Below are 19,770 nucleotides of genomic sequence, written 5' to 3'. Positions count from 1 at the left end.
TCAAAATGAATGTTTTTCTTATGCATTTACTCTGCTGGAATGTATTTCGAATGCAGACTCGGCAGGATCTAAAGATGATATGAGATCTACTACCAAGTATTGTGTTTTTGGTGGATGGAATCTGGTCGCTTGGAAAAGTAAGAAGCAACATGGTGTATCCCACTCCAATGCAGAATCTAAGTATCGAGCATTGGCATAATCTGTTTGTGAAACTATGTGGATTCATCACCTCCTATATGATCTTGGGTTTAGAATCTCCACTGTGGCTAAGTTATGATGTGACAATCATGCAGCATTTCATATAGTTTCCAATCCAATGTTTCATGAACGAACCAAGCATATTGAAATTGATTTTCATTTTGTTTGTGAGAAGTTAGAGCATAATCTAATCTCTACAGTGTAGGTCAAGACTGACAAACAACTTGGAGTGGAGAGTTTCACGGAAGCCTTAAATGAAGCTTAGGTAAACTATTTTTGTGACAAGCTACGCATGATAAATATATCTATGCTCCAACTTGGAGGGGAGTGTTACAGATTATATGTAAATAGTTGTTACATAATGCAATTAGCATAATCACAACTATTATAGCACAATCATAGTAATTTAATTCATTATTTTTCCTAGTTCAGCTTGACTCTTTTTAAAAATACTTGTATCTTTCCAATACAAAATATAACATTCTTCTCATTCTCTCGTGCATTTGACATAGTACCGAAGTCTCTTAGACCAAGTGGTAGAGGGTTCAAATCCTACCATTTCCATTTATTAATGAAATTTCAACACATGGTAGAATGGGTACATGTTGTACACAGCTCAATCCCAGTGGGCATTTGCGTGAGGAGGAGTTAGAGTTAACATATTGTTAGATTGTGTAAGGTTGTATATGGGAGTGTTAGTGTGTGTAAGGTTCAAGCTGGTTACTCCAACTTGAGGGGGCGTGTTAGAGTGTGTAAGGTTGTATGGGAGCGGTAGAGTGTGTGAGGTTGTATATGGGAGTGCTAGGAGGGGGTCTCCTTATTAATAGATGGGGTCTCCCAATTACCAGAAAAGGGAAAGGCACGTCAGGACAAACTAGTAGTTAGTTTTGCTGAGCTGTAAAGTGAGAAGTGTGTTACCAGAGGAGGGTCTTTGTGAGTGTGGAAAGGGAGAGTTGGGTATTGAGAATTTTATCATTGTTAATGTTTGGTTGCCTAGTGCAGAGGTAGGGCTCTACCATTCTGGTAGAGAAGGGATTGACTGAGAGCTCAATCAACTATCATTTCTTTTCTACTATGTTGACTTAATTCCAATTTTACTATTTCATCAATGAATACCAGAGTTTGGTGATTTCGTGTGTCTATTTATATTTCCATTCTCTATCAGTAAGGTTGTATGGGAGTGTTAGAGTGTGTAAGGTTGTATATGGGAGTGTTAGAAGGGGTCTCCTTATTAGTATATGGGTTTCCTTAGATATGTATAAATAGATGTGAGTTCTATGCATCTAAATGAGAAGTATACTTTTACTTTCTCCACAACAAATATAAAAGCTATTAGTGGACCATACCTATCACCTTAAACTTTTATATCAGTTGGTTTTTTTTTTATGCCATATAACCTCCAATTTTGCTTCTATTACCTTCATCATTACATTATGTTCTTTGTGCCCCCAATATCTTACTCTTTCCATGAACAATTCCCTCAACACTTAAGATAGTAACACCAAAACATAAATAAAATCACCCTTGCTGTAAAAAAAAAAAAAAAATCTTTGCAGACACAAGGGATTTACTAGGGAACTATGTAAAAACATAAATGTTGATATCATGGTTAATTTAGCTTATGACAGCACAACTAGGGGACGTGATTTTCACCTGGTCAATGACTGACCAAATGAATTTGGTAAGTCCATGTTAGATCTTGGCTTGTTAGATCTAAGCCTTAGGATGATTTTAATCTCCATCCTAGGATTCTAATAAGTCTAGATCCAACGGCGACTGACCAAACCGACTAAGGGAATGTAGAGCTCAACATATCTTGTGGGGAGCAATTTTCTATTTTCATTAAACAAGGTATAGATATACAACAAACCACCTTAGCATTTTTTAGATCCCCGTCCATAAATTGCACCAGTCGATCAATTAATACATGTTCCACCTGAAATTGAGAAGAGTCACAAGCTAAATATGAAAAAATTCAGATGAACTACAGAAAGATAAATATAGTGGTCTCTTTTGGTATATTGAAAAAATATTGATCCTTAACTTCAAAAGCATTTCTAAAAACCTCATTCAGATTTTTCATCATAAAAGGATATGTTATTTCAATTCAATCATTGCATTCGCTTGCATGCAATATCATTAACTAAGGAGGTAGCATGGGCTAAATACACAACAACATAGAGCTTCACCATTGAGAAATAAGTATGCTTCCTATTCACCAACTCGTATTGATTATGAAAGACCATCAAGTTGATCCCAAAAAAAAGAAGTTCTTTTATTTGAAATGTAACACATTCATAATTTGGCTGATTATTTTTCTTTTGTGTGTGGTTGTGCATAAAAAAGTACTGCTTTGTATTATAACAAAAACCATCTTATCAATAAAACACAACCCTAGAGTTTTAGAGGAACCAAGGGTTGTGAAATAACATACATCTAAAACAAAGTATTTGGATTGCAAATTTTGGCAAAGGTAACACTAGAAGAAATAACCCACCTGAGAACGGAGAAACTCTTTATACGTAGCCAGTTCTCGAAATGCACCAATAAACTTTGTCATTATGGGGCCTACATTAAATGAAGAACCATAAAAGAAATCATTCATATTTTCTGTCACACTTCAACAGTTTAAGAAACAAAAGCATCCATCTATACACATCCTTGTCTCTGAGTCTTTTTATAACTCAAATATCCCCAAATACTTATTTCAGGGGGGGGAGGGAGGAATTTTATCTAGCAAATAATATAAGAGTAGTTCCTTTTGATGATGCTCATGGCCTATATCATCATACTATTATTAGAGAGTTTTCCTTATGATATTTGACCAAGAACAGAGTGAAATAGAAATACAACCTCCTATAGATACACTAACAGGGTCGTCTTGTCCACCACCAAAAGCTTCCAGCGAATCAGCAAAACTGGTATCTGCACTAGATGCCTCTCCAAGGGATGCCCTGTAGGAGGAAAAAAACACTTCTACCACTTTAGTTGTTGTAGAAAATCACCCAAGGCTCAATTAGTCTTGGATAAAGCTAGTAGCCATAGAAAATATAACAGCTCTCTCCTTAACATTGCAAACCAAAGAGGCCACATAGCACACAACACAAACACCACCTTATCAAGCCAAAACAATAATCAACCATTGACCATACAAAATTCCTAATTTATCCAGAAAACCCACGAAGCTTAATACAAGAAGAAAGCACAATTAGAAAAAAGTTGTTTTATTGTTTGTAACTCCAAAATCTCTCTATTTTCAAAACGACAAAAAATCTACAAAATCTAGTGCCTGCTTCACAATGTAAAAGAACGCTGCAAATTACACAGATTATACTTCCCTAATCTATTACCAATTCACTACTTTTTTATATATTAAAACTACTTATTCACATATTTTTCTCAACAAACATAAGAAATATGATAAAACTTTGACATAATCACACAAATTAGGAAATAATCAATAACGAAATTGATTATGGCTGTAGCTACTCAATAGAAATAGTGCAATAACAATAGTACTCAGTAAGTATTTGGAATTTGATGCTCCCAATCAGACAAACGATATGACTCACAAAAGGCTACAACAATGGGAATGGTGGTAGTTTGTCTCCAGCAGATACAAAAGAAAACACACTTAAAAAGTTTTGCTAGAACCTTAATACACAATGCTATAATATGGAGTAGTAATTCCTGAGGTAGGGGTGAACTTGCGTGTGACTGCAACATTTATAAGAGGCATTTAGGCATAGTTTTAAAAAGCGAAAGGCGAGTCAAGGCGACAAGGGAAAAATATCGCCTTGAGGCGAGGCAACGGCCTCTCGCACGTGAGGCGACAAAAAATTAGAAAATCAAATAAAATTAAATTAACTCAATAAAAACTAGTAGTACTTAAAGATAGTTTAATTTCTAAATTTGTAAACCAAAATAACTTAAAGTCTAATAATAAAATGCTAATTCTTAAATCAAAATAACATAATATCAAACATCTTCATCCCCCAAATCCAACTCCTCGTCAAGATGTATATCCCCGTCAAGATCTTCCACTTCATCATCCTTATATTCTTCTTCTTCTTCATCTTCAACTTGATACTCATCATCATCTTCATCATGGACCTCATTTCTAACAACTCGAGGAGGATTGGCTTTTGACCGGGAAGAGGAGGTGTTTCCTCTAAGGTATGTCTTTGTGACATTAGCACTTGGGGTGGGGGTAGCACTTTTGCCTTTTGCCCTAGTACAGTAGACATCTTCTTCCGCTCCACTAGCTTTAGCAACCATAACCCAACCCAGATCGTCATCCTCAAATACAAGCTCATCATCATCACTATTATTCTCTCCCTCCATTCTACCCGTCAACCACTCATTACAATCATCAATATCCTTCAAAGTAATGGTGTCTGTGTGTCTATTTGCTTTTTATCGGGCTAATATAAATTAGGTTTTGTTTTTAAAGAGAAAATGCTGACTGGGTGCGTAATGAAATAATTAGGACAAAAGTAGGGGTCACATCTATTGAGAATAAAATGAGAGAAAACCGACTAAGGTGGTTTGGCCATGTGAGACGTAGAGCGCTTGATGTGCCGGTTAGGAGAACCGAAGGGTGGCAAAGGGATGTAGTGGTGAGGGGTAGGGGAAGACCTAAGCAAACTTGGAGGAGGGTGATCGAGAGTGATATGAGTTTACTGGGAATTGAGGAAAATATGGTAGTGGATAGGACGGAGTGGAGGGAGCGAATTTGTGTCGCTGACACGACTTGATTTCACGGTTTTATATGATGGTTCATGTTAGCCGACCCCGAATCATTTCGGGACTAAGGCTTTGTTGTTGTTGTTGTCGTAGAAAATGCTGACTGGGCTCATTTAACGCCTTACCTGCAAGAGGCCATCGCCTCTCGCCTCAGACCGCCTCTTGCCTGAGTCGGTGAGGCAATCGCCTTTTGCAGGTCAACCGCCTTCCAGAATGGAAGGCAGTGGGGTGATCGCATTGTCGCCTCTCGCCTGAGGCGACAGAGGCGATCGCCTTTTAAAACTATGCATTTAGGTACTTTGAGTATTTAATATTTGTTTTACTCGATACAAGGTTGGTATTTTGGCTTTAATAATGAAACAGTAGTAGCATGTTTAATGCTTATGTGATATAATATTTTCTTAAGAATTTTATTCACTGAATCTGAAAGTGCCATGATTTTGCACTTTTGCAACAATGCAAAGCATATATTTTTCCTGTTTTTTTTCTCCAAATATCATCAAGTAGCTCAAAGAGGGCGAGCCTTGGCGCAACGGTAAAAACGTTGTTGTCGTGTGACCAAGAGGTCATGGGTTCGAGTCTTAGGAGCGGCCTCTTGCCAAATAAATTGGCAGGGGAAGGCTTGCCCCAGTACACCCTTGTGGTGGGACCCCTCCCCGGACCCTCGCTCAGCGGGGATGCGTAGTGCACTGGGCCGCCTTATCAATATAGAGTTTGTAATTGTATGTGATGCCACACACACACACACACAAGCAATTACTCTCTTTTCTTGTAACACACCCACCAAAAAAATAAACAAACAGAAGATCCATGTTCTTTTTTCATAAAAGACCTTGCCAGGGTGGACAGTTGCTTAGAGCAATACCCAAAAATTGCCTCTAGCATTACATTTGAAGCCAAATCACTATTGCAAACCCTTCAACCTGCATTTTTTCCTACTCCTATAATAAGATCAAACAAATAACTGTGTTTCAAACAGAAACATCTTGGCCACCTGAAAATTCATAGGTAGCCTTTCTTTTCACTTTAAATCTAGACCAAGCCCAATTACTATATCCATTTCTCATTAATTTAATTTTTTTTTATTAAGCACATATAATTAAAAGCCCTCGGGAATAAGCTTTAAGTAGAAGGTTAACTCTTCACAAACTACAACAAAATCAAAGTCATCGACTCATCGTAGTGTCCAACAAAGCAATTTCATGTGTTAAACGCTTTTTAAAGGAATGATAACTATACTTACATAAATCTGTGACACCCTTTGTACAGTCTTTGGCAGCGATCACTCAATTCATCAGCTATTTGCTCGAGAGAGCATATCTGTCAAAATAATTGAAAATAACAGGACATCAGAAGACAGGATCACAACCTCTAATATTTAAATCATGTTGAATAACAATATATATGTGATCAATCAACTAATAATTACGGAACAAGAACCATAAATAAAAGAACCTACAACTTGGAAGCTTGATGTCACTACATTTGATAAACTTACAAGCTTAAGGTCGTAGAAAAAGTTTGAACACTTCTAGGATGTACTTCTTAAAGGCAAGCATGGAATGCAAAACCTATAAACCACAGGTCAATGCCTCTAGCAAGGTGAGAAGAGGTGATATCATATTGATGGCCACTATTTCCTAAATACAAACTAATTATTAGATACGCGACCACTAAATCATTACCCTAAAAATCAAGTGCATCAACTACAGGTCTTTCCAGGATTAATGATAGAGAATATGTTGTTAGGCATTAAGGGTGAAAACGTACATGTGGTGTGGGATCTTAGCTAGCAGTCACCCTAGATCTCTACTTTTGTTTGATGCACCAAGCTGTAGGTTTATTAGAAGTCGAAAGATTCGTTATCATATACAAATCAATTGGCAAATAGCAATTGCAAAAGGCTTTGTTTCATAGGTGGGCAATAGCACAATCATTACACCAATGTTGAAACGAAAAAGTGGGGCTGTTAGATGACATCAACAAAAGAGAAGAACCGATTGTGACCCACCTCAATTATAGCACTATTGGAACTAATGATGCCATTTTTATGTGGTAGAGATGGGCAAAGTCAAAAAGGAAGGAGAGCTAAGTCTCTATGCTTCTGTGATGAATTGCATGGCAGTTGAGTTCCAAAAGTGGTATAGCTTTAGATGCGTAGGGATTCAGAGGAAACATCACAAAAGTGAGTTGCTCAAATTTATGATTACATATATTAGGTTTTGTGTGGATTGATTTGCAGGGATTATTTTTTGTGGAGGCCAATCCAAAAATTATTTCAATATTAAGTTAGAAAAGTAGGGGCCAACAATTTGATTTTAATTGAAAGGCTTGATTCTTTTCTATTTTATTTTATTCTTTTGGCTAATAGGTAAACTAAAATACTTGATTGTCAAAAAAGACTAGATTTGCTCACCAAGTTTTATGATCTCCAATTTTCAGTGCAAGGTGGACTTATTGAAAATTCCAAATCTCTACTTCTTAATTCCAAATTTAATTAATTCTTTTTGTGGTAAAGTTGAAGAAGGTGCAGAGTGTGAAGGAGAACTAGTGTACTTGTTCGAAATTTTATTAAAAACCAATGAAGGTTGTGTGTAATGGGTCAAAGTGAATCACAAAGAAGCATTTCTAAGGACCTCATAATTCAGTTTCTTGAGGGACGGGATCACTGCAAGAGTAAGGAGGTTGAACAAATCATTCAGCAGGGTTGTGACTTGAACGTTTCAGATTATCCATTGCCAAAAAGAGAACTGCTGCTCCAATGGTTAATTTCATGGAAGACTATGGGACTAGAAGTTGTTGCTAAGCAGAATGCATGTTCTGCAAACAATTGATTTCCTAACTGCAGTCTTGAGGATAGGACTATTTTGAAAGGCGGAGTAATGATAGAGAATGCACGAGTGTACGTACTAGTGTTGGGAAGACTGAAGAGTTCCCTATTACGATTGGAGTGCATCAAGGTTCCGCACTAAGCCCATTTCTTTTTGCCATCGTTATGGATGAACTAACAAGTTCACTCCAAGATGGTATACCATGGTGCATGCTGTTTGCAGATGATATTGTGTTGGTTGATGAGACGAAAGAAGGAGTGGAGAGGAAGTTGGAACTATGGAGACAAACTCTAGAATCTAGAGGCTTTAAGTTGAGCCGAAGTAAGACAGAATATTTGGATTGCTTCCGGTATTTAGGATCTATTATCCAAACGGATGGAGAAGTAGATGGAGATGTTGCTCATAGGATTAAAGCTGGTTGGTCGAAGTGGAAGAGTGCTACGGGTTTCCTTTGTGACCCCGGCATGCCTAATAGATTGAAGGGAAAATTCTACCGGACGGCAATTAGACCAGCATTGTTATATGGTACGGAGTGTTGGGCAGTGAAACACTGCCACATCCATAAGATGTCGGTGGCGGAGATGCGTATGTTGAGATGGATGTGTGGTCATACGAGAAAGGATCGGGTGAGTAATGAAATAATTAGGACAAAAGTCGGGGTCACATCTATTGAGAATAAAATGAGAGAAAACCGACTAAGGTGGTTTGGCCATGTGAGACGTAGAGCGCTTGATGCGCCGGTTAGGAGAACCGAAGAGTGGCAAAGGGATGTAGTGGTGAGGGGTAGGGGAAGACCTAAGCAAACTTGGAGGAGGGTGATCGAGAGTGATATGAGTTTACTGGGAATTGAGGAAAATATGGTAGTGGATAGGACAGAGTGGAGGGAGCGAATTTGTGTCGCTGACACGACTTGATTTCACGGTTATATATGATGGTTCATGTTAGCCGACCCCGAATCATTTCGGGACTAAGGCTTTGTTGTTGTTGTTGTTGTTGTTGTTAGTAATGATAGAGAATATGTAGTTAGGCAAAAAAGGTTAAAAAGGGACACGTAGTGTGGGGTCTTAGCTGGCATTAGTCATGCATAAGGTGCGTGGGTGATATGAGCAGGGTAGTATGTATTTAGGTTGCAATGCAGGGTAGTATGCATTTAGGTTGCAACCCAACTCGCAGGAACATAAAGAATGCTATTATTATTGAAAACTAAGAGAAACTCAACAAAAAAAAAAATCAACAGTCAAGAACATAAAGGTAAAAGAGAAATAGTAATGTAGAACACTACTAAGAGCCCACCAAATAATCAAATATCACAAGAGGTACCATGCCCTCTCACCCCACACCTAAATACACACTACCATCCTCATATCACCCACACACCTTAGGCACAACTAATCCACACACCACATGTCCCCTTTTACCTTTTTTACTTAACAGCATACTCTCTATCAATTAATGTACCTCATACATGTCCCCAGCAGCCTTATTCTAACTCATTAGGGTGCATTTGTGAACAGTATTACTAAGAAATTGCTAAAGAATTGACTTAAAGAAAATAATAAATCCTCCTAAAAAGAAATAACAACAAAGCCTTAGTCCCGAAATGATTCGGGGTCGGCTAACATGAACCATCATATAAAACTGTGAAATCAAGTAGTGCAATCCTCCTAAAAAGCAATTCCAAAATAATTTTAAAAAAAAAAGTAAACAACAAATAGATTGAGAACAACCTAGCAGATTTTCTTTCCTATTTGAAGAACACGAGTGATACACATTGGACAAAGGAAAAGTCAAACAAACTATATAGATATGTGAATTCAATGCATATGCATGTGGTAGTCTATTATATTTCCAGAATGGCAAAGGTTTCACTTTTGTTTTAAATTATATGGATTTTAAACTTAAGCTATGAGCGTTCTAATAATTAGAATTTTTTTAATAAAATTTGTTTTATCTTTTATGAATTGTATGTTAGGCATCAATTAATCTGGTGCATATTTTTTTGATTTGTAGTTAATGTCTAAAATCTGCTTCAAACTAATCTACGAGATTTCATTTCCTTGGCACCTCAATTTTCTCAAGCATGCGCCTATGTAATATGACTAGGTTTCTGGACATCGTAGTGCCTTATATAATTGCGTCTTCCATAATTAATTTTAGGTCAAAGGATCCTATAATCTTATGCAAATTTACAAGAAGAGAACATGATTAAATTCTTCAGATACAAAAAGAAAAGAAAGTCAAAGCTGTTCCAAGTATAAGTTCGTCAATAAAGTATATTGCAATTGAAACCTAAAAGCAAAAAGTATCACAAAACTAGAACAATAAAAGATCATCACACCTTCAGCCATGGTTTCTTTTTTTCTCTTTTATCTTCTCTTTCTATTACACATTAGTTGTAGCTGGAAAAAATCAAGTTCAAAAATATCCATGTGAAAATCTGGAGAAGAAGAACTAATAATTTGTCTTAAGCGCATATTATTTGCTGAAATACTAATAAAAATGTCTCACACCAATATCATCAAATTGATAGCTGATACTCTTTCAACCTTAGGTTTAAAAAGTTCCCAAACTTTAATGGGTTTTCGTTAATTTTTAGCACAAATAAGAAAAAAACATATCATAAATAGCACCCTACTTCAAGAATCACTTCAATTTTAGCATAAACAAACTATTGTATCACAAATATTTGTTTATTTATTTGTATTTTGCATTTTGGGAGCTTAAAATTCAATTTGAATATTTTTGCAACCTGAAAGAGTTGAGGGAAGGGTCATTTTCATTTCATTTTTATATCTAGAACAAATAGGTTCAAAATATGAGAGAATTAAGTGATACCTTCAATTTCACCTCAATTACAACAGGAAAAATAAATAAAAATGAGAAATCACCACCGCCTTCTAAGTACCAAAACACAATGGCATTTTTTATAGTTTATTTCAAAAAAAAAATTACAGCTAAATGATATCATTTTCTATTTTGCTAATTTCCTTACCCTTTTAATTTTCAAATGTTAAAACTGGAGCAATTTTTTGTTTACATAAAAATAGAAAAATCTGAAAGTACAGTGACATTTGTAATAAAATATTTTGTCTGTGCTGAAATTGAAGTGAGTCTAAACATCAATGTGAATTGTGATAAAAATAAAATGTTTGAACAAAATTTGTAAGACAAAATGGCAAAGATTGGTATCTTTTGGGTAATTAGCCTTTCTTCTATGTGCTTGTTCTCTAATGCTTGGGATACAGTCCCCTAAACGGGAAGAGGATACGCTTTCTCAATCTCATGAGAGTGTAACTTCTCTCTAAAATGTTTGCAGGAGGATGACTGCAAGTCTGCAAGTACTAATGTTATAGCTCTTTGGGTTACCTAAAATATATTATCCTTTTTCAGCTTCATTGCCCATTCAAAGCTAAATTTTCATCATTCGTGACTTGATACATTTACAAGAAAACTCAAAGGAGCCACATCCACGGAGTATGTGAAGCAAAGGGCTTCATTATAAATGACGATCCTAGATAAAGTTTTGTAACGATTTATAAAGCTTTTACTCAAATTGAAAAAATTTAGAGCTAATAGGAATGTAAAGGAACTCAAAATGAGGACACACAATGAAAATACTTCTGTTCTACAATAATTGCAAAGCTACTATTAGTTCTTAAATTTCTACTTTCTCCAGTCCACAGATGCTTAAAATAGACATCCCAGTTTCTTTTGAAACCCAACCCCTGTATTAGTTCTCACTCAAGCTAGTAAAACTTGTTTTACCACTTGACACCCTTCCCATGTCTTCAGTCTTATAGCATGGTTGAGTCTGTTAGACTTGGCTAACATTTTAAGATTCAAGATGAGGAAATTTAACCATTCTTTTTCTACCCATCAGGTGGAGGCTTCCGACACAATCTGTCGGATCTCAGAATTCAATGCAATAACGATTCCACCCCTTACAAAATTGACGGACCCAAAGAAAATTGTGGCAACAAATAACAAATATCTTCTGGCAAGATTTTACTAAGAAACAACAAAAGACAATTAAGCGTTACCTCCTTCTGGAACATTGGGGAATCCTGTAAATTGATGAATGCGGCCATTTTCCCTTCTTATTCCAAAGGCAAAATTAAACAAATAGTCCGCCCTGACTCGATCTTTTTCTTCAGACTCCGATCGACTTCCACACTGGAGTCGCAATAACGGTCGATTTTGAGACGGAGGCTGGCGAATGATGCAACTGTGAAGCAAATGCACATACGATTTGATTTTTGAGGCTGCCGCACTACCGTCGGTGAGAAGTTAAAAGTGAATGAATAAATAAATATAAGTGCTCTAAACACCCATGGGAGAGAAATGCAGAAGCTCTTTCTAGATCATGGTTAAAACGAAGATATCAATTCTTGCTTTCACACGACAAGTAAAAGATAAAAACAAAAAAAATATTTAAACTTGAATCTTATAAATGATATACAACGAATAATACAATGATGCATGTTTTCTCATTTCAGGTGGGACCTTTGATGGGACTATATTGGAATTAAAAAATTCATGATATATGGATAAATAAAAGGGAATAGTATAAAAATAAATCTGGTGCTTTAGGTCATTTGAGGTTGATTCCGTTAGCAAACAATGTCTAAATGGACTAACGGTGTTAAAAAAAAGATGAGGTGACAGTCAAAGTCAAATGATCTAAGGGGTATTTTTGTCCTTTCAATTACTTTATAATTTATAATTTCTTATATTTTTCAAAAACTAAAATTTAACCAATACCAAACTGACACCTCACATTTCCTCTTTTTCTCTCATCTCTCTACTACTACTCTCTCTCCCAAGCTATCTTCAAGCTTTGTGCGTAGAAAAAGAAATTGCAGAAACTGAAAAAACCCAAAACCATCTTTCTCCTCCTCAATCATCCGATAAGCCTAGTTTATCTTCTCCATCTCCTCTTAATAACCGCTACGGCTCAGTTTCGCCCGATGTGGCGACATCGAATGGCAAAATCATTAAGGAAGAGTCTTTCAATGTCGCCGGCGCGTCGTCTGAACAAAATGGCGTTGAAGCTGATCCCTGCCATGAAATGGAAATCCTTCAAATGTATTCCAAATAGAACCAATTTATAAGGTTAGAGAAGAAAACAACAAACGGAGCAGTGGGCACAATATTTATGTCAAAATAATTCCCCAATTCGCACCAGAGACCAGCAACAAGGGAGTAGAGGATAAACAAATGTTCAATGGATTCAGTTGTGCTCTTACATAACTCGCACCTTGAGGCGAAGTGAAAGCCCCGTAATTGCAGTGGGTCTTGCGTAGCAACACGTCCGTGTAGGAGCTTCCAGCACAAGAACGATCTGCTAGGCGGAATGTGTCTGCTGCCATATGTAATTTCCCCAGGGGGTTACAGGGGTTACCGAAATCTAGCTCTCCTAGAAACGCTTCACCTTGAAGCGGCCCATTTCCGCCGGCGTCCAATCGCAGAAACTTAAAGCTTTCATATTGATGGTGGAGGGTTTTATCAACTTAACGCAAGGTAGAAGAAGACGATGGATAGGAGAGAGCTGAGAGAAAGAGGAGAGGTGAAGTGTCGGGTAGGGATTGGATAAATTTTAAAATCTAAAAATATAATAAAATTGAAAATAAATAAAATGACAAAAATGTCCCTTTTACTTTTTAACTTTGACTGCCACCTCATCATTTTTAACACCGTTAGACGGAAATGCCTATGTTTGCTAACGGAATGAAGTACATGGTACCACTTTGCAAACTTTTAAACCACATGGGTGCAGTTCGAAAATGGGCCAAACCACAAGGTTTATTTTTGTACTTTTCCCTAAATAAAATACACTCTTCCAATAATACTCTTTCCAATGTTTTAAAAACCAAATCGGACATCAAACCGGTGGAATAAAGGATTCAGAGGTTAATGGGTTCAACCGGTTGACCCAAACTGATTAAACTGGATTAAATTATAAATAATATATATATATATATATATATATAAATTAATAAATATATGTTATTTGTATCAATAACTATGAATAAAAAACTATAAATTCAATATATAATTATAAATAATTAAAACTATAAATTCCATATACTTCATGTTTCTATTCTTCTAACCCCATCTTTTTATTATATATAATTATTTAGTTTATCATAAAAACAAAACCTGAAAACCTAACCCATATATTTCGTCGTGATACTCCATCATCATATTAGTAATCTTTAATTATTTTTATTAGGGAAAAGTACAAAAATAAACCTTGTGGTTATACTCATTTTCAAACAACACTTATATGGTTTAAAAGTTTACAAAGTGGTACCATGTACTTCATTCCGTTAGCAAACACATACCAAATTGACTAACAGTGTTAAAAGTCAAAGGGAAAAGAGTTAATTTGATCCTAAGTAAAGAGGAAATGGACACTGACCTCGTGAAGACAAATGAGATTCTGCAATGTACTCAGTCCACCCTTGCGCAGGTCTGGCAAACAAATACTCAACGTCAACAATATGACACTGCCCTGCTCAGGATGTATCATCAATCATATGCCCGGATGACAGAATCGATAACTTGGATCGGAAAATCTCAAGAGTATCTGCTAAGTATGCTCAGTGCCAATATTAAGATCCCCGCTTCCACTATGTCTGATGGCATGCAAGTCTTCAAAGGTCTTCGGGAGAGTACGAGTCAACTCCAATTGTACTCATCAAAACTGACTCGTGCTGTTCAATAGGGGACTTTTTATCCTCCTACTCCAACTCCCGATGCTGGCAAAACGGGGGAGAAAGAACGCCCAAGGCAAGCTGGAACTCAGCAGAAACCGGGGGAGACATCTAGGCCAGCTGCCGGCACTCAGCAGAAGACTGGTTCAACTTCTGCTGACCCCAGCACCCACACTCAGCAACGAACTGCCCAAACCAAACCCAAGAAATAGTGATAGCAATAGTCTATATAGTCTTTGCTTGTAACTTATTTTGTATGGCATGTTCTAGTGAAGCTGAGTAATATTATTTGAAAGCATCTTTTATCCAAACTAACTTATATACATGCGATGCTTACTTATTGTGCTTATATGCTGATCTGTCATACTTAACTAATCATTGAACAACAAATTAAATCTTGTGAACATAAGAAATATACAAGAAAGATATACTCAGCTCACAACTCTGATACTTATATACTGAGTAATAACTATGTTCCATGAATTGACCATCTTCTGAAAGCTGACCTAGGCTCATCTGAATTAGATCTTGGAAGGTCTAGAATTGACCTAAGTCAGTAAAGGCATGTCTTAATTAAATCTTAGAAGGTTTAGAGTAAATTTAAGTCAATAGATGCAACCCTTACGGGGGAGTAACTTCAGAAGAATAAAAAGTAAATCAATCATGGGGAATCTCAATGCTGAGTTCCATAATTAAATATTTTGGCCAACATCAAAATGAGGGAGTTTGTTGAAACACCTTTCCACATGATTTTGATTTGATAAAATTATTTAAGTTAATCCCATGATTAAGACAATTAAATTTAAGTGCTTTGATTTAATTGTACTAATATGTTTGTTCAATGTTGAGTATAATTATAAATGAGAACAGAAATAAAAAGTAAGACAGAACGAAGTCAGCATGAGCCACAGAAGCTGAGTAGAACACAACTCAGCATAATAGAAGAAAAGTCTTCTTCAGAAAAAATGCTTGAGGACGACGCTGACCGAAGAAGCTGAGTAGAACGTGACTTAGCCTCGCCAAAGATAAAGATCGAAGACAACGTCTATAAAGTCAAGTTGAGTGTTCATCAGGACAGTGCCAATGATCCGTTAACTAGAAGACAAAGTTCGACAGAGATCTGCGCCAATTTAGAAGCTTTGGAATTACACAAAGAGACCTTTTCGAGATGCATGGGTCAACTGGCATTTGGCTAAAAGATGAAACTGGCGCTAGAAGACGGACCTGGCGGAAGAAGACAAGCCTGACGCCTGCTAATTTCAGACGACAGGATTGGCCTGTAAATCTGTATGCTGACCAATGAATGACGCAAGAAGGCCGTTTGAATTCAACGGATATGTCCGAATTCAAATGATTGAAGCATCAGATTTCACTATATAAGGACAAGTTCATCTCTTGGATCCTTTGCCGAAGTACAAAAAGAAAAGCATACATACAAACAAGAAAAGCAAATACTTACACCCAAATCCTATCTCTGTGTAAAAGTCTAGATCGAATTTGTATTCATCTAAAGTGTTCTTCATCTAGAAAGAACAAATTTGTATCAATTGTAAAGATTGAGAGAGTGGTGTTGAGTACTCGGTTTTAGTACTCAGTGGTAGAGAAAATCTTAGTGTTTGGTTATAGCGCTCAGTAGGGTTGAGTAGACGAATAGAGTACGGTACTCTTGCATATTCAATTGCTTGTAAACGGTTTGTGCTCTACCTTTAAAGAGCTCAGTAGTGGATTGAAAAAGCTCGGAAGGATTCTGGGGACTGGACGTAGACGGTGAGGCCGAACCAGGATAAGACTGCTGAGTAATTTCTAACCCTTCTCTTGATATATATATATATATATATATATATATGTATGTGTTGCTTGTTTAAATTACTCAGTATATAATCTGTATAAGCCGACGCTGAGTAATCAGAGTGCTGAGTTGGAAGCTGACCTTAAGTGTTAATTCCCAACTCACAAGTAAAACAGTTCTAGTCAGCCTCTGACTAAAGCTGTCTTGCATCGCGCTCAGCCTTGCTGACCTAAACTGAGTGAAGTTGTTTAAAGAATTAAATTAAGTCAGCAATTAAGCGAAAAAGTTACATTAGTTCCTAACCCCCCCCCCCCCTGGAACTAATCCTATTACATTACACGGGACCAACACGGTGCAGGGTTATTCTTTCTCCTTTTTCATATGGTGTGTGGAAAGCTTTCCCGGTTCTTTCTTGTTTCCTTGCGCGTTTCTATAGCCTGTAAAACACGGTCATTGAAACCAATATTTATTTATTTATTTATTATTAATACATGGAATTTAAAAATGACTGAAATCAAGTAATAGTGCATATTTTATTATTTTATTGAAATGTATGTGAATTTAAACATGAAACTTAATTATTAGCTAAAAAATAAACCATAAATCGTCCTAAAAGATAGAGATAAAACGCCCCTATCAACCTCCTCGGCTTTTAAAGCTTTACTTGTCCTCAAATAAACATAGTCGAAGGACGAAGGATTGAGACATTGAGAAACAAACCATTTCTCGATTTAACTGAGTGTGTTAACAGAGTGTTATTCTTTTCGCATGCATTCGGAATTTGTATTTTTCACAATTTCGCGTAATGTGGCTATAGAAAATTGTAAAACCTTAATTCAAACTGTAAAAAGTATAATTCCAAACACAGATGAAATGAATAACGACTTTTTAACCGAATTAGATGTTCACAACTATCCAATTTGACAAGTAAGGGCTTTTTTTATAAGGGGTAAATATCATTAATCAAAGCCTTTCGGCATCATTACAGACTGATTCCCAAACTGAAGATGGACAATCTTCAATGAAGATGATAGGGGTATTATCATCCCTATGAATGAAGGAGAAAGATATTGAGGCGAACTCCAAACTAAAACTACAAACATCCAATTTGACAAGTAAGGGCTTAATAAGACAAAAAATAAATGATTATGGGCTTAATGTGTCCAAATAAAATATTATAGGCTTAATGAACCAAAAAATAAAAAATTAGATGTAAGAATCAGTTTGATCCTAGTATTTTTGAAGAAGTGTAGATTTAGACTTAACGTATGAAATGATGTAAATTTAACCATAACATTTCAAGTAAGATCAATTTTAACCATACGTTGCCGAAAATTTGAAAAAGTTAATTTGACCGTTTTGTAGCTGTCATGTTAAACCTTCCAAAATAAGTAATTATGGTATTCCCTTTGTGCATGTTAAGAAATGGATAGCATAGAGTACTTCAATGAAAATTTATCTTTTAGCTAGGCAACTTAAAGATTTTATTTTTGTTATAAAATATTATTTAGTAAATTGGGATAAGTTTTATAATATATATATATAATTTTAATTTTACAGTTGCAGGATTCTTGTAGGCATTTTCAGAGATTTCCACAAAACTTTCTTGGGCGCAAATCGGAGATCCCACAGTTTGGTAATAATAACTCCCATCCCACCCAAATTTAGGTATCGAGGTAAAGCTCCCCCGTCTATGCCGGTTCCAATCCCCACAGTTTTCAAGAAAATCTCGTCCCGTTGCCACCCTTATTTGCTAGTTAATGGTTGAAACAAGTATGATAAAACACCAAAACAATATAACAGTTCATCAAGACAAAGCGCTTTTGCTAGTTAACTGTTGGAATAAGTATAAGTGTGGTAAAACACCAAAACAATATAATGGACACCAATAGACGTTATTTCTAAGAAAAATATAAAGTTAGGAAACAGTAAGAGATATGAAAACTGACACAAAACGTAAAAATACTAGTGAAGAAGGTTTACTTACAACATGACAGAACATCCTTGTTATTTTTTGGGTAAATTATACTCATAGTCCTTCATCTTTACTTTTACTTTCATTATGATCCATGAACTTTAAAACCAGACATTATGATCCTTAAGCTTTTCATTATGATCATGAATTTTAAAACCAGACATCATGACCTCTAAACTTCCCACCGCTGACCAAGTCAAAATGGCCTATGATAATCTTAAAGTGAAAAAGTCCAAAAACTAAAATTATTTAGAACTATATTTTTTATGAAATAGTTGTTTTTTATTTTCCAAATAATCATTTCTGTAACTTTTTCTCTCCGTACAACCACTTTTTCTACGCATGCATGATCAATCTAGTTAAAACTCAATCAAAGCTCGGTAAAAAAAAAAAAAAAAGCTAATCTCGATCAAAACTCAGTCAAATCTCGACTTGAGATATTACTAAGCCAATACCGAACCTACCCAAGCTAGTCTCATTTCGGCTTGTTAACACCCCAATATAAAACATTACATGTTTCTTCTACCTTGATGATAATACTCAAAGCAATATTTTACTATTTAATGGTTGGAACAAGTATGGTAAAGCATCAAAACATGGCCTATTATATCTATAGCCCCATACTTGGCCCAAAACTTCAACAATCCCCGTAAACTTATAAATGTTCCATATGACCCCTTATTCTTATCCAATTGCATTCAATACCCCTTATTTCTCAATGGAATTGTTGGATGCAGAAAATAAAAGACATGCACCGCCACGTGTCAAAGTGCTTGCCAAATAGACAAACCATTAAGAACTTTTGAAAGTCTACAAGCAGTTGAAGTTTTGGAATTATTAAATGTAATTGGACAATAATAGATGATATTGAATGCAATTACACAAGAATAGGTGTTATTGAATGCAATTGGACAAGAATAGAGATGATTGAATGCAATTAGACAAGAACAAGGGGTCATTTGAAACTTTTGAAAATTCAGGAGTAGTTGAAGTTTTGGACTAAGTATAGCGGGCAACTTATGTTACACAGAAATGGGATCTGAAACGGAAATGAAAACCGGAAAACGTTATTTCTAAAATAAATATAGCTAAAAAACGGTAATGGAAACGGAAACAAAACATGGAAAAACCAATGATGAAGAGTTTCGGTGCGACATATGTATTAATCCTCAAAACACCCTTGTTATTTTTTGAACAAATCCCAATTCTAAATTTGACCCTTCACTCAGCACACTTACCCTATTTTTTCTTCTATCAGTCATATAAAGTTAATTTGCTATGTCCGTCAAGCTATGTTGCACATATACAGACACGTTATTTGCTATGTCCGTCAAGCTATGTTGCACATATACAGACACGTTATTTCTATAACATTACCCTCATAAAATAGCCTTTAAACAAAAACAGAAACCGACATGAAACGGACACGGATGCGAAAAGCAGAAACGATACTAAAGAGAAGTGTCCGTGCAACACAGGCATCAAGCTTTATGAAATCAGCAGCAGTTGACGATA

The 19,770-nt window shown here is 36.0% G+C and overlaps 1 protein-coding gene across 4 annotated transcripts in view; it reads right to left on the bottom strand.

Annotated features, from left to right (window-relative positions):
• Positions 1 to 13,341, bottom strand: part of LOC136225914 (ADP-ribosylation factor GTPase-activating protein AGD4-like) — a 37,239-nt gene extending 23,898 nt beyond the window's left edge. The window contains exons 1-7 of one of the 4 annotated variants that reach the window (XM_066014083.1): positions 13,022 to 13,338; positions 11,816 to 12,833; positions 10,114 to 10,174; positions 6,188 to 6,264; positions 3,052 to 3,152; positions 2,696 to 2,766; positions 2,072 to 2,134 (exon numbers count right to left, since the gene is read on the bottom strand). In XM_066014083.1, the coding sequence (XP_065870155.1) occupies positions 2,072 to 2,134; positions 2,696 to 2,766; positions 3,052 to 3,152; positions 6,188 to 6,189 (237 nt within the window). In that variant the 5' untranslated portion in view covers positions 6,190 to 6,264; positions 10,114 to 10,174; positions 11,816 to 12,833; positions 13,022 to 13,338. Of the gene's footprint in view, positions 1 to 2,071; positions 2,135 to 2,695; positions 2,767 to 3,051; positions 3,153 to 6,187; positions 6,265 to 10,113; positions 10,175 to 11,815; positions 12,834 to 13,021 lie in introns of all 4 variants that reach the window. The other 3 variants (XR_010687377.1, XM_066014081.1, XM_066014082.1) reach the window with 3 other exon arrangements.
• Positions 13,342 to 19,770: the final 6,429 nt, after the last annotated feature.

This window comes from Euphorbia lathyris, chromosome 4 (assembly GCF_963576675.1).
Source record: "Euphorbia lathyris chromosome 4, ddEupLath1.1, whole genome shotgun sequence".
NCBI classification, from domain to species: domain Eukaryota; kingdom Viridiplantae; phylum Streptophyta; class Magnoliopsida; order Malpighiales; family Euphorbiaceae; genus Euphorbia; species Euphorbia lathyris.
This window is presented reverse-complemented; position numbering and strand designations above follow the sequence as displayed.